Source organism: Anneissia japonica, unplaced genomic scaffold (assembly GCF_011630105.1).
Source record: "Anneissia japonica isolate Jap-2015-1 unplaced genomic scaffold, ASM1163010v1 scaffold4240_len331602_cov119, whole genome shotgun sequence".
Lineage (NCBI taxonomy): Eukaryota > Metazoa > Echinodermata > Crinoidea > Comatulida > Comatulidae > Anneissia > Anneissia japonica.
In genome coordinates, this window is record NW_022698708.1 from 236,339 (window position 1) to 250,897 (window position 14,559).

Sequence of the window (14,559 nt, forward strand, 5' to 3'; positions counted from 1 at the left end):
GGAGCTTAATTACACACTTCAAGAGACGGTCACAGAAATAATTTGCACTGTCTTATGCGTTTACAAAGATGAAAATTAGCATAATGTATAATGTTGATAACAAAATTATTTTATCTGGTACCAATCTAAGTTCTTTTTTCTTTAGATGTTAGATGTGCTTGCAAACACAGCTACATTTCACACTGAAGGGTGTGTTATGACATTCCAAGAATGTTTAAGGTTATATCGGTTGATGAGGAATTTATTGATTAGGCCTCAATTTATTTTGCATCAATTTATTTTGCAAAAACAAGGTTTCCAGCTTCAGAGGGGGGCACAAGGGCACACATTTGGCGCTAACACCAGGCGCGTAACAGGGGTCTTGGGTCAGAGTGGGTATTTATTTTCCCGGTTATTAATTTACCATACCAACCCCACCCCACTCCCCATATAGAAAACAATACGACATAGGGATTATCTTATTTATAATATAGGCCACACGCGTGTGTTTGAAACTAAATATAAGCATTTTCATCATGGTTTTATTTATTACAAACATATTCTTTTACCATCAATACACATTGAGGCCCTTCTTTTAGGTTAAAACGATTTAACTTAAATTCGTCTTTCTTGAGTTTGGAACTATTATGTGTTTAAATAACTCAAAAGGATAAACCTAAAAGAACCCTAAAAAATGTGCGCGAAGCGCACAAAATATTCTTTGTGTTTTTAATTCTAATTTCGTCGGAATTGATGAAAACTCCCTAAAATGTGCAATTTATAGAGGAAATTAACCTACCGTAACAAGAAATGCATGCAAAGAATTTGAGAATTTTATGCACTTTCAGAGGATGCATTTGTCAAGGGGTGGGGAAAGATTTTCCAAAGATGGATTTTTTCCCCTTGTCCCCCGGTGTTTTTAATTCTAATTAGGTTGGAATTGATCAAAACTCCCTAAAATGTGCAATTTTTAGAGGAAATTGGCTCATGTTAACAAGAAATGCGCGCGAAGCACGCAAAATTTGAGGTTTTTAGGCACTTTCAGGGGATAAAAAGGGCATTTATAAAGGGGTAGGGAAGATTTTCCAAAGATAGATATTTTCCCCTTGTCTCCCAGTGGTTACGAAATCGGGTAGCATAGATCAAAGGAGTTATGACAGTTTTTGAAGGTGGAGAAGGGGTTGCAAGGTGTTGTGAGTCTGGTCATTATGATATCTTCCTTTTTATTCTTGCCTTTATTTTTCTCTTTTCTTTTTCTTTTCCTTTCCTTTTCTTTTCCTCTTCTTTCTCTTTCCCTCCCTCTCCCTTCTTTCTTTTCTCTTATTACCCAGCCCGGTACGACGGCTTAATCAGCCCGGTAAAAACCGTCAGGGGAGGGGCAGTTTCCCCCACCCCCGCGCCTGTTACGGCACTGGTTAACGCACAAATCATCCCCCCCAATGAAAAATACTTTTCTACGCCACTGCTAAAAACAAGTACTATAATATAAGAACTAAACCAGAATTAATATTGCCAATACCAAAAACTGACTACAAAAAGAGAAGTTTGTCATATAGAGGTGCCAAACTTTGGAATGAAATTAGCGATGATGTTAAAAATGTTAAGGAAATTGTCCTAATTTAAAAAGTATATAATTGCGACATTGTAATAACACTTAACTGCTAACACCTTTATTTTAGTTTCTTACATAAACTACAGTATTTTTGTTTTGTGTAATTAAATTAGTTTAAGATTTAAGTCTAGTTTAGATATTTATGTGTTTAAACAATTGTTTGATTTGTTTAAGTCATTTTTTTTTCTTTTGATTTTCTGGTTAAATTGTTGTATACACGGCCTTGAAGAATAACAATTGTTAGCTGAGAAAAGTTTTCTGTGTTTTAAATAAAGCTTATTATTATACTCGACGTCACAGAAACTCAAACTATGACTGCTATTAATATTAAAAATATGTAGAATGATGTTATAATTTGATATGCACATCGTTGATCAAGCACTGAAAGAGACCAAAGTGCTGGTCAAAAAAAATAAGAAAATGGGATGAAACAAAAAAAATATATTAGAACAAAATCAACGGCTATTTATTAAAAAAAAATAAAAAGTAAAAAAGGGAAAAAACAGGGAAAGTAACTCAATGTTAGTAAGACTCGAACTATAGCTGCAATGGTAGAGAGGGTGATATGGAGACTTATAACCATGCACGCTATATGAGCCGACCCTGCGTAGGTCAGTGCATTTTTGTTCATAGCAATTCAGTGATTGAAAGCAAACATTGTTCATGCATATCACAGTAATTTTGCATTTAACCTAGCTGCAGCTGGTTTAAACGCTTTAGAAAACGCAAATTGCATTTATATAATTTAATTAACTGTCCAAAAAACTCTTTAAAAGTTCCTCATATCCACACCTTATTTTGGATCGTCACCAAATTTAATAATTTTTTTCATTTAGATCCATTTTTTACTGGTCTGGGACCTTAGCAGTTTTAATGACCCTGAAATTCACACCCAAATCTGCAGACTTGCCACAAGTCTCTAATTATTGATTTTTCGTTGTATTAGCACATTTCGGAAAACGTCACCAGCGTCAGTTTATGTTGAGAAAATTTTTTGATGCGAATTTTTGAACTAATCCAAGAAAAAGTATACTATGAAATGCCAAGCAAATAGGTAATATGGAACTACTGTATATTGCTACACAACTTTACTTAATAGCAAAGATTCAAAAAGCATTTGGGAAAACATTAGGCATGTTGTGCCATGTAAAAATAAAAACACTGAAATAACTAACATTGAAAGTAACAATAAACTCTTGAAATTGCAAATTCTTTTTATGATTACTTTGCAAATATTGGGCCAAATCTTGCAAATGACATTCCTAAACCTAAAAATGTTGATATAAATACGGACATAAATCTAAACCAAAATCATGAATTCAAATTTAATTATGTAAATCAAGACTACGTATATAAGCAAATAAACTTACTTTCTACTAAAAAAGCAACAGGAAGTGATGAAATTCCAACAAAACTTATTAAACTTGCAATAGATGCAATCACAGCTCCTATTACACATATAATTAATATCTTGAAATGGGTACTTTACCTAAAAAGTGGAAGAACACACGAATTTGCCCAGTTTATAAAAGTGGTGACCGTAAACAGCAGAGCAATTACAGGCCAATTTCATACTCCCTGTATTGTAAATCTTAGAACAGGCTGTATTTGACCAAATTTATTACTACCTGAATACAAACTTACCTATATATGACCAGCAGTCTGGTTTTAGGCCTAATTTTTCAACATGTTCAGCACTCTTAAACATAAACTGAGGAGTGGATTGGTGCCATCGATAATGGTAAACTTATTGGACTTATGCTTGACTTGAAGAAAGCGTTCGACACTGTCGATCATAGAATTTTAATAACTAAGCTTAAAAATTTTAACCTATCTAAAAACGTGATAAATTGGTTTCAAAATTACTTTAAAAGACCGTACGCATATAACTAATATAAATGGCATCTCTTCAAATCAGCGTGAAAGTACCTGTGGCATCCCACAATGGTCTATTTTAGGTCCCCTTTTGTTTATTCTTTATTCTGCCTAAACACATCTTAAATTCTAAAGTCAGTATGTATGCTGACGATACATGCCTTTACTCCATAGGTGAAATCAGTACTAAATTAAATGATGATCTAATCATAGTTATAAACTGGCTCTCGGCAAATAAATTAAGCCTAAATATCAATAAAACTGAATTAATGATCATTGGAACTCACCAAAAACTTGCAAAAATATCTAAAACAGACATTGAAATTATTTTGATGGGGCTAGCTAAACAGAGTAAACCATTGCAAACATCTGGGAATCAAAATTGATGAAACTCTGACATGGGACAAACAAATTCAGGCCCGTAGCCAGGGGGGGTTTTTATGGTTCGGGCGAACCCCCCTTTTCTAGCGAACCCCCCTGTTTTCTAGCGAACCCCCTCGGATTTTTGAATGAGTCCCACTCGGACGGAATGTCTGTTTTTAACTTACCTAGCATTAAGTCAAAATTTAGCACCTAATTATTTGGTAACCTGTTTTTAAATTGTAGCATGCGATACAAGCCTACATTTATAGAATCTCAGCTTCAGATGTTCGGAGATTTAAATTGAACGCAACTCCAGCAAACCATGACTTTACGATGGCACACATAAGGATGGCAAACATCGATAAAAACCCGGCTGCCGTCTCAACTTTCACTGGCCTTTGTTGGCTGAATGTTTGTAAGAAATGTACCAACCGTTAACGAAACCGGTCACCGTCTACCTAGAGTAAATGGTGCCACCAAACGAAGCTAAAGTTTTGCGACTTAATCCACCAAATGCAGATAAAGTTTTGCGACTTAATCACCTGACTGTGAATTGTGTTCAGTAAATTCCATAGCCATACTGTTCATAGCGCACACTAAACTATGTGCTGATGGAGCATTTTGGGAATATTGACTCCTTTTTTCCATCCCAAACAAAATATTATTAATAAATCAACATGGTCCATCTCAGTCATCATAGCCAGTCACAAAATTAGGCTAGGAAGTTTGTTTTCAACAGCAGACACGCACTACAGAACGGAGTGCATCAAAACGAGTGTTTAAAGAACCATGACACGTCGTAGAATAACTGACTTTTTTTTTCGCCCGCTGTTGCAAAGAAGAAAATGACAGATCGGTTATTGATTTCAAAATCAATTAGCCAGCCTAGATGGGGTCACTCCTCGTTCATTTAGAGACAGAATTATACCCCGACGACAACAAACTAGTGTAGGCAACACCTTTTGTTTAATAATTATTATTGGTTGGCCTGGGACCGGGGCAGGCAGGCCAGCTTACCGTCGAAAGTCCTGGAATTCGACGATGACGTCAGTGCACGTTTACAAACGCTATTGATTAGAATGGAAATAGACGCGCTGAATTTTGTTTTTTTTTATGAGATAGAATTTATCGAACATTTATCTATATAAAAACAAGATTAATATTGTAGAAATTGTATTTCTAAAGATGCATATAATTCATATTTCATTTGGTAGACAATAAATATTCAGGAAGAAGATATACTAAAAACCGATTATTAATTCTAAAATGTGCATCAAATCTCAGCTATTATTAATCAGCATGTATTATGTTAAAGTCTTAAAATAATAATTTCAAAATAGGCCTAGTATATAACAAATAACTGTATTAAAGTTTAAGTTCTCATGATGTCAGACAACGTATTGAATATGATGCTATATTTTGGGCTGACTTAATCTAACGATGGCCCTGTCAGTAGTAATGACAATATTTGTACCTTTTTTAGCCATGTAGTAAAATAGCACTATTATTTTCAGTGTACAAAATGAGAGTCAGGAAGAAGTAGTAGAAGAAGAATAGGAAGAGGAGGAAGAATAGGAATAGCCTAGCTTTTTTTAAAAAATAATAATAAATGTGTTCAGTATGATATTGATTATGCGATGACGGGTCTTTCCAATTCTCAGAAAATATTTTCTAATTTTATTATATTACCACCTTTTTATTACAGTACATAGATGTTTTTCAAAACATAACTGCTTTTAAAACATGATATACACCCATTAAACACAAAAACTGCTCTGGCTTCGGGGGCTTCGCCCCCGACCCCACCGTGGCCCTTAGGCAGGCCCCTGGACCCCACGCCCAGAGAACCCCCCCTTGAAATGACCTGGCTACGGGCCTGAAATTAATCATGTAAAGAAAAAAGTACTTCCTGGTTTATACTACCTGAGAAAATGCAACAGTCTGTTCCCTCAAAATATCCAAACAATGACCTACAACTCACTCATTGCCCCCCATTTGGATTATTGTAATATTGTTTGGGGTAGATGTAAAAAAACTTCAAGACAAAAATCAAGACAAAAATTACAAAACAGGGCTGCTAAAATATTCATGAATGTTAGGAGGTCAGACTCAAGCACAGAAGCATTAAGAAAACTAAACTGGATGAATCTGAATAGTAAACAACATATTAATGAAGCAATGATGATGTACAAAATAGTAAATAATGAAACACCCAAGTACCTTAAAAATAGATTTCATGAGCACAAACCCACTTATGATACAAGATCAAATGCTACTTTAACCATACCAAAAATTAAGACCGAATATAAAAAAAGAAGTTTTACCTACAGTGGAGCAGGTATTTGGAACAAACTTGATGTCAAAACCAGAAATGACCCAAATAAAAATATTTTCAAAACAATGATTACCTAGTGTGTACTGAAGTAGGCTAATTAAGAATCTTAATTATTGTAAACCTCAACCTCATTTTTTTAGTATTAATCCTCTTTATCTTTTAAGTTTTCAGTAGTTTTTGTAGTCTATTTTTGTTAGGACAAATGCTAACTTACTCCATTGTAGCTTTGTCATAATTTTGATTTAAATAAAGTATTGTTTTAAGTTTGTTAGACATTTAATTTTTTTTTTGTACTGTATTTGATAGTTTATGGTGTTGTTATTTTACAATTGATTTTGTCAATGTGCATTTCTGTTTATAATTTAGATTAATAAGTATTTTACAATTGCATTTATGTGCCTCATTGCCTTTTGTAAGAACACCCAGTGGGTGAAAGAGTCTCGTGAATAAATAAAGATTATTATTATAACGCCATTGGTGCCAAAATCGATTTTTCCAGCTTTTTTACTGATTAAGACAAAGTTTAGGGACTGGAACCCAGTCTACCAAATCTGGATCGTCACTAAGATTTAATAATTCCTTCCTTGTAACATGGTTTAAGTTTCCAGAAAGTTATATTAAGATAAGTAGATCAGTTTTCTGGATATCTGATCTTGGACGTCTACCGTAGAATGGACCTCAAATCCACACCATACTCCGGATCATCACCAAAATGTAATCATTTCCTTAGTGGACCATGGTAAAACATTGTGAAAATTTTTATTTTAATCCATTAGTTACAGTGGTGGGTGTCAAAATGTTTCCAAAAAACCCCAAAAAGGAGCTTTCCCGAATTCTGTGTGTCTTTTAATGACTCTTAAGTTCTTCAAAATTCATGGTTTCCCACCTCTAGAATGCGGTCAGGTAAATTTTCTAATCTTATTACACTAAATAGGACTATTATGTGTGTATACACAAAGAAAAAAATTGAGTAGTTACATACGTAGACTTTTTTTCATGAATCAATGAACCCCAAAAAGAAAGTGGGGGGGGGGGGGCTACCTTGGACAATTTTGATTCCTAGATGGTGGGAAATGGGCTTTACTACAGGGTGCCATTTGGGACATTCACAAAATAGCATTTTGTTGGGACAAAATGCTATTTTTTCACCACAAAATGATATTTTGTCGACAAAATGGTGATTTTTTTAAGACAAACTTAATTTTGTGACCACAAAATGCTATTTTGTCAATAAAATAGCTTTTTCTGAGACAAAAATAATTTTGCCGCCACAAAATGCTATTTTGTCGACAATTCAATTCAATTAAATTGTTATTGTTTGTTCACATATTAAAAATATATAAATATATACTTATATAAAAAAAACCAATCAGCAACAAAAAATAAAAAGCACAACACGATACAAGAAATGTTAAAATATAAAGGTTAGAATTGGAAAAGTTAACATTGCAAAATTTGGCTAAAAGAGGTCTTCCAAGTAAAAAATAAAAAATTAATTTAAAATGTAAAGTTTAAGTTTGGCATAGACCTAATTATCTTTTCCAAATATCATTAAAGTGCCTCATAGCAGTAGGGAGAAATGAATTTCTTATCCTGTTTGTCTTCCACCTGGAAAAGATCAGTTGACCAGTTTTGCTAAATAAAAGGACTTTTGTAGAAGACAGAATTCATTTTGTCACCACAAAATTCTCAGATTTTGTCGACAAAAAAATTTTGTACATAACAGAATTGAGGAGGCAGCTTCTTGGTTGGATGATGCACTATCAAAACATCCACCGTTCGCGTCTGATCAGTCACATTATGCGGTACTCACTTTGTTTGTTTACTGCTTGAGTCAATACACTGTAAAGATGGCAGCTCGACGACTGTTTTGGCTAAGTGTGTCTGCTGTAAGCGACACCATAATTGCTGTTTCTATGTTTTTTAATGTGAAATTTCTTTTACCAAATCACTAACAAATGTTTCTATATTACGTCCGAGGCGTTAGAACATCGAAAGGCATGAAAGATACAGCGGTGGCACCAGAAATTTGCCGACAAGGGGTCGGACATGTGCAATAGAGTGGTCTGAACCAACTGGCTGGCAAAGCCACGGGGAGAGTCTTTATGGCAATAGTATAGTCCAAAATGTGCTTTTAGACCACAATATTAGAGATTGGCAATCAAAATAACTTTATTCAGAAAGGCAAAAATTATTTTTTCTTCAACTTTTGATCTGACGAACTAGTCAAGCTTTGGACGACAGGGGTTCCAGGCCTGTCCGAAGGGGGAATGCCCCTACTCCCTGCTGGCGCTGGCCCTGGAAAGATATCGATGGTAAAACTTGGGCATAATACACTCTTTTCTTTATAAGAACACATTTTATAAGAACACTGAGACTGAAATTTGCTTTAAAATTAAGAACAAAAATTGAGGCAGAGGTAAAATGTCAATTGACATTTTTATCCTTAAAAAAATAGAAAAACCAACATCTTTTTTATCTGTACCTTATGTGCGGTAGGCAGGTGTGACTATGTAGTAGGTTATATATCCTATTTATTACGGTACAGTAATGTACTGCTGTAAAATAATGATTTTCGATGTTTAAAAAGTGTGTTAAAAAAAAAATTAAAACAAATAAGAACATTTTGAGCTTGAAATCGGAAAAAAAATAAGAACACTGAGCCTGGGCTTTATTAAAAAAAAAGTATTAATAGAAATTTTCATGATGCATTACTGGGTTAGTAGGCACCTGCTGTGCACACAGACGAAGTCTAGAACATTTTGAAGGTTTGTTGCAGTCATACTCATATAGTCCAGTAAATCTATGACAAAATCATTACATAGTGGACCTAAAACTAATTGCAAAAGAAATAATTTTTAAGGAATTTGTTCCTAAAATACACACATAATAACATACTAAAAGTCCGAAAAAATCCAATCAGGGGAACAATATTAATTTTATAGATATTTAATGGGTTGTCATCCAATGGTTTATCGAGTCACACAGCCCAACTTCTGCGTTGAAGCGTATAAAAGCCTGTTGTTAAGAAATGGTAAAAGCATAATGGGTGCCTGCGTGCGAACGCAGTTGAACCCAACCAGATGCGTTGGTAGCACAATGAACAAACTACGTCTGGTTTATATTATTTTAACAATTTTTTTGTTATAAACAACAGGCTTTTATACACTTCAAAGCAGCAGTTTGGCTATGTGACACAATAAACCGTTGGATGTTAACTCATTAAATATCTCTAAAATTAACAATGTTCCCCTGAGTATGTTATTCTGTGTATATTTCTGGAAGAGATTCTGCAAAAACTATTTCTGTTGCAATTAGACTGACTGAACTAATAGCCACAAGAAACATCTAGCGGCGGATAGTGTGCAGCAGCGGTGTATGCCTAGCTTGCCTGATGGATTGTCCTGAGACATTCATTTGTCTTGGTGATTATTATTATTATTATTATTATTAAAACTTTATTTTTACACGGAAAGCTTGTTTCACCCAGAGGGTGTTATTCTACAAGGCCGTGTTGTCATTGAAGTTGCAAAATAACAGTATAAAATAAAACACATAATCACAAAAAAAAGATAAAATTATATACAAATACGAGATACAAAAAATGAAGCAAAGACCAAAAATTTTACAAAAGTGTTTTAAATATTTTAACACTTGAAGAATTTCTAACATGTTCATCCAGTGCGTTCCAGAGAATAGCACCACGGTAAGATAAACTTTTCTTTTTGTATTCCGTGTGAGGACGATCAACTTTTAAGACATCATTTAATCAGGTTAAATAATTTTGTTCCTTAAATGTAAAACGTTCGGTCAAGTAAGAGGGAGCCATCTTATGAAAAATCTTATACATGGTTATTGCTTCATTTTTATACAATTTGTTTTCTAAATGTTCCCAATTTAAGGTCTGCAAAGCTTGTGTACTTGAATCATCTTTTCTTTTTTTCAGAATTATTTTTGCTGCTCTATTTTGTAAGACTTGTAATTTGTTTTTTTGAATTTGAGTAGATCTACCCCATACTAGGTTACAGTATTCAAAATGAGGAGCAATAATGGTTTTATACATAAGAGATTGTTGATCATTTGATAGAAATTTAGAAGTCTTTTTCAAATAGTACAAACCTGGCAGAACTTTAGTTTTTACATTATCAGTTTGCTTATTCCATGATAAATTTTCATCGATATAAACACCGATGTGTTTGCAATAACTAACTCTGTTTAAACAATTATTTTCTATATACAAATTAACATTACTGTTTGATAATTTAGAAAGTTTTTTCTTTGTACCAATAAACATACATTCAGATTTTTGTACATTTAATGTAAGTTTATTGTTAATAAGCCACTTTCTAATGCTTTCAAGGTCAACATTTAAGTTATGTACAACATTATCAATATTAGGAGATGAATAATAAAGTATTGTATCATCAGCATACATGCTAATTTTTACATTACAAACACTTTTTGGTAAATCATTGACATATAACACAAATAAAAGTGGCCCTAGAATAGAACCTTGGGGTATTCCGCAAATACTTTGACATTTAGTTGATTGTATACCATTTACATGCGTGGTATGGGAACGATCACTTAAATAATTTTTAAACCATATTATTATGTTGTTATCAAGCTTAAAGGTTTTAAGTTTTTCAATGAGAATCTTATGGTCAACTGTATCAAATGCCTTTTTAAGGTCTAGTGTTACTAGACCTGTAAAATGACCATTGTCAATAGCATTTATCCAGTCTTCAGTAATGTTTAATAATGAAGACATAGTTGAAAAATTTGAGCGAAATCCTGATTGGCAATTATAGATCATATTGTTTTCATCAATGAATTTGTACACTTGATCAAACACCGCCCTTTCTAATATTTTTGATAAAGTGGGTAATATTGAAATTGGCCTATAGTTACTAGGTTGAGACCTATCACCACCCTTAAAGATGGGGCAAACTTTAGCATTTTTCCACTTGTATGGGAATTGACCTGAAGATAAGGATAAATTCACTATGTACATTAGTGGTCCAACAATTGAATTTATAGCAGCTTTGGCTAATTTAGAAGGTAGTTTATCATTTCCAGTTAGGAGAAATACGCTTAAGCTGTTCAAAAATATATTGTTCATTGACGTTACAGTGCTCTTACTGGCATTAAAAATATTATCACCGAAGACAGTACATGTAGTTTTACTCAGATTAAACCGTAATCCATGTGATGAGTATACTTGTTAGCAAAATCAATCAAGTTTTTGGAGCCCTGTTGTTGTTAGGCTAGCAAGCAAAATATCATTGGCATAAGAAAATGCGTTGAAGGTAGAGTGGGCAATAACTATACCGCGGTTTAGAGAATTCAATCTATGAATAAGATCCTGTATTATTATTTTCTTTATGAAATAGATTAAATATGAAGGGAGATGACAAACCCCCTTGCGCCTTTACGGATAGCTATTTTTCTACTTATGGAACCACCAAACTTCACCTTCACTATCAAATTTGTGTACCAAGATAGTAAACATCTCCACCACCGATCATCAATGTTGCCAGCATCTGAAGAGGCAAGGAGGGGAGAGGCAAGTGGGGGGGGAGGCAAGGTAAAATTTTAGGGGGCAATATGCTGGGGTGACCCGAGATGGGCGTGGTCAGGCATCGCTCAAAATTTTTGAAAGTGGTCCAGGGGGTGAAGCCCCTGAAAAAAGTAACAATTTAGGGGTTTGAGAGGCTTATTTAATCAGGCCGGGAGTCTTTATTGATGCAGTAGACAAGACGTCATTGACAGTGGTGGCAGCCATAGATGTTCCTCTACCATTTATAAATCTAAATTGTAAAGGGTCAAATTCAAAATTAGTACACGATTCAAAAAAGCCCTACTTGAAAATTAGTCAAAGTGTCTTGCAATATGTCTGTCAAAACAGGTATACAGTAAACTTGTTTTTACGTTTGAGCAATTAGTCCAGTCGAGTTTTAATGGCTTTTAAACTTGTTTAAGTGCTTAGATTTCTATCATGTAATCATGTTTGTAATTTTAATTTATATGTCTTTATCAATGAAATAAATTATATGGTATTATACCACATGCGGAGTACCGGTGATTAATGGCCACATACAGGAAGGGAGAGGGGGAAGTTCTGAGCCGACATCAGAAGATACTCAACTGGTATTTATTGCCCTTTCCTGCGTTCTGAATTCATTCTTTTCTATCAGTCAATCAATCGTTTCTGTTTGTATAACGCCATTTCAACAATCGTTGCTCTTGGTGTTGCTGTTTTCCTATGTTTTTTCACAGGGTTTTTCTGTCTGACACTTTGGTCACTTTCCGTGCATGAATCTTCTTCAAAATTTATCCAAGCAAAGACTACAGTATATCAAAGATGTGCACTTTAACATATAACGGGTAACTATGTTAACGCAAAACGTTTCTATAGCTACAGCTATTTTAAACACAAAGCTACCATGAAATGCATAAACAATTATACACTGACTTCAGCAGGGTCGGGTTCCTAGCGTAATGATAATACTCAACATCACTTACATCATTACAATTGCAGCCATAGTTCAAATATCCATGAAGTCGAGTTGGTTTCTTGTTTATCTTTTTTAACTTCATAATTTTCGTCATTCCTCATTATGGCAATGAGGAAAAATTCTGTTCTGTTTTACAATTAGACAATAGTAAGTCCAGCTTATTTATTCATTCATTCGTTCGATCCCTCATTCTATATATAGTATTACGAGTAGAAGTTCACACACTCATGTGCTTACCCTACAAAATGGCACATAGTTGCTGAATGTAACACAATCTATACAGAAAGCAATTATGCTATTGTCAATCGCAGATTAAGGAACACAATTCTATGAGAACTTACCATCACATAGCTTTAAAATCAGGACTATTATACTTGAATAACACATAAGGATGGTCATGTCACAAATAAATCTAGAATAAAAGAATATAAATCAGTTAAACTATAATATTTGGAAGTGGTTTGGCGTAGCGAGTATGGGTTGGTTTCCCAACCTCGAGGTCCCAGGTTCAATCCCTTGCCGTGCATTTTCAATCGTGTCCTTGGGCAAGGCACTTTATCTGCATCGCTTCCCTCCACCCAGGAGTAGGCCTGTAAGTGGGTACCTGGTAGGGTTAAATGCCAAAAAGTGCTGATGTAGCTGCTGCAACGTTATGGAATACTCCCCCAGGGAGCTTGAGTTTGTGTTCCATAGGCGTTTAATCCAATTATAATGTTAAGCGCAAATAATATATAATAATATAATAATAGTATAATATGATAATAATAATAATAATAATAATGTGATAATAATATTTTTATCAAATTCCCTACTATGCCTATAGTCAATGCTGAATTCCAACTACCTTTAAAGCACACAAAACTTGAGCAGAATTTTGTTTGGGATTTTAAAAATTTAACCAGTCCTATAAAAAGCGTGTTGGCTTTTGCACAAGGCAGACATGATCATCCACTTTCGATTCGACAGAGACATCCAGTTTAAATCTGACAGAGAAATTCAACTGAGACTTGTGAAACTGACTGGAAATGTATTAAAAGCTTGAATACCACTAACAGGGCCGGCGGAACGTTTTTCAATGTGGGGGGGCCCACTTATAAGCAGGCGCGTAACAGGGGTATTGGGTCAGGGGGGGGGGGTGGCGACAAAGGTAATAATTTTCCCGGGTAGTAATTTATGACTTGATGTGATACCATACCCCCCCCCCCCCCCCCCCCCCAAAAAACACAAATAAAAAAAAAACAAAAAACACAAAGGAGAGGAAACACAAGCCTTAACCCTAAGAAATGCGCGCGAAGCGCGCGAAAAATTTTTGTGTTAATTCTAATTTCGTCGCAATAGATCAAAACTAAAAAATGTGCAATTTTTAGAGGAAATTGGCCTACCTCAACAAGAAATGCTCTTATGTTATATATGGCCACACTCGTTCTTTTAAACTGAATATAAGCATTTTCCTTATGGCTTTATTTATTATAAACATATTCTTTCAACATCATTACACATTGAGGCCCTTCTTTTAGGTAAAACGATCTATCTTAATTTTTCTTTCTTGAGTTTGGGACTATGTGTTATAACTTTTGTTTTTTTAATTCTAATTTCGTCGGAATTGATCAAAACTCCCTAAAATGTGCAATTTTTAGAGGAAATTGGCCTACCTCAACAAAATATTGGATTTAAAATTTGAGATTTTCAGACACTTTCCCGGGTGAAAAGGGCATTCAATGGGGAAAGATTTTGAATATTTTCCCCTTGTTCCCCGGTGGTTACACCACTGCGGAGAATACCTGGCGGCTTAGATCAAATGCGATATGGACACTTTTTGAAGTGGAGAAGGGGTTGCAGGCCGGGGTATTGTGATATCTGTTCATTATATCTTCCTT

The 14,559-nt window shown here is 34.5% G+C and overlaps 1 protein-coding gene across 1 annotated transcript in view; it reads right to left on the bottom strand.

The window, feature by feature from the left end:
• Window positions 1-14,559, bottom strand: part of LOC117102737 (neural cell adhesion molecule 2-like) — a 37,576-nt gene that overhangs the window by 20,396 nt on the left and 2,621 nt on the right. The window contains exon 2 of the mRNA XM_033243141.1: window positions 13,024-13,094. Coding sequence (XP_033099032.1) covers window positions 13,024-13,081 — 58 coding nt within the window. The 5' untranslated portion in view covers window positions 13,082-13,094. The remainder of the gene's footprint in view (window positions 1-13,023; window positions 13,095-14,559) is intronic.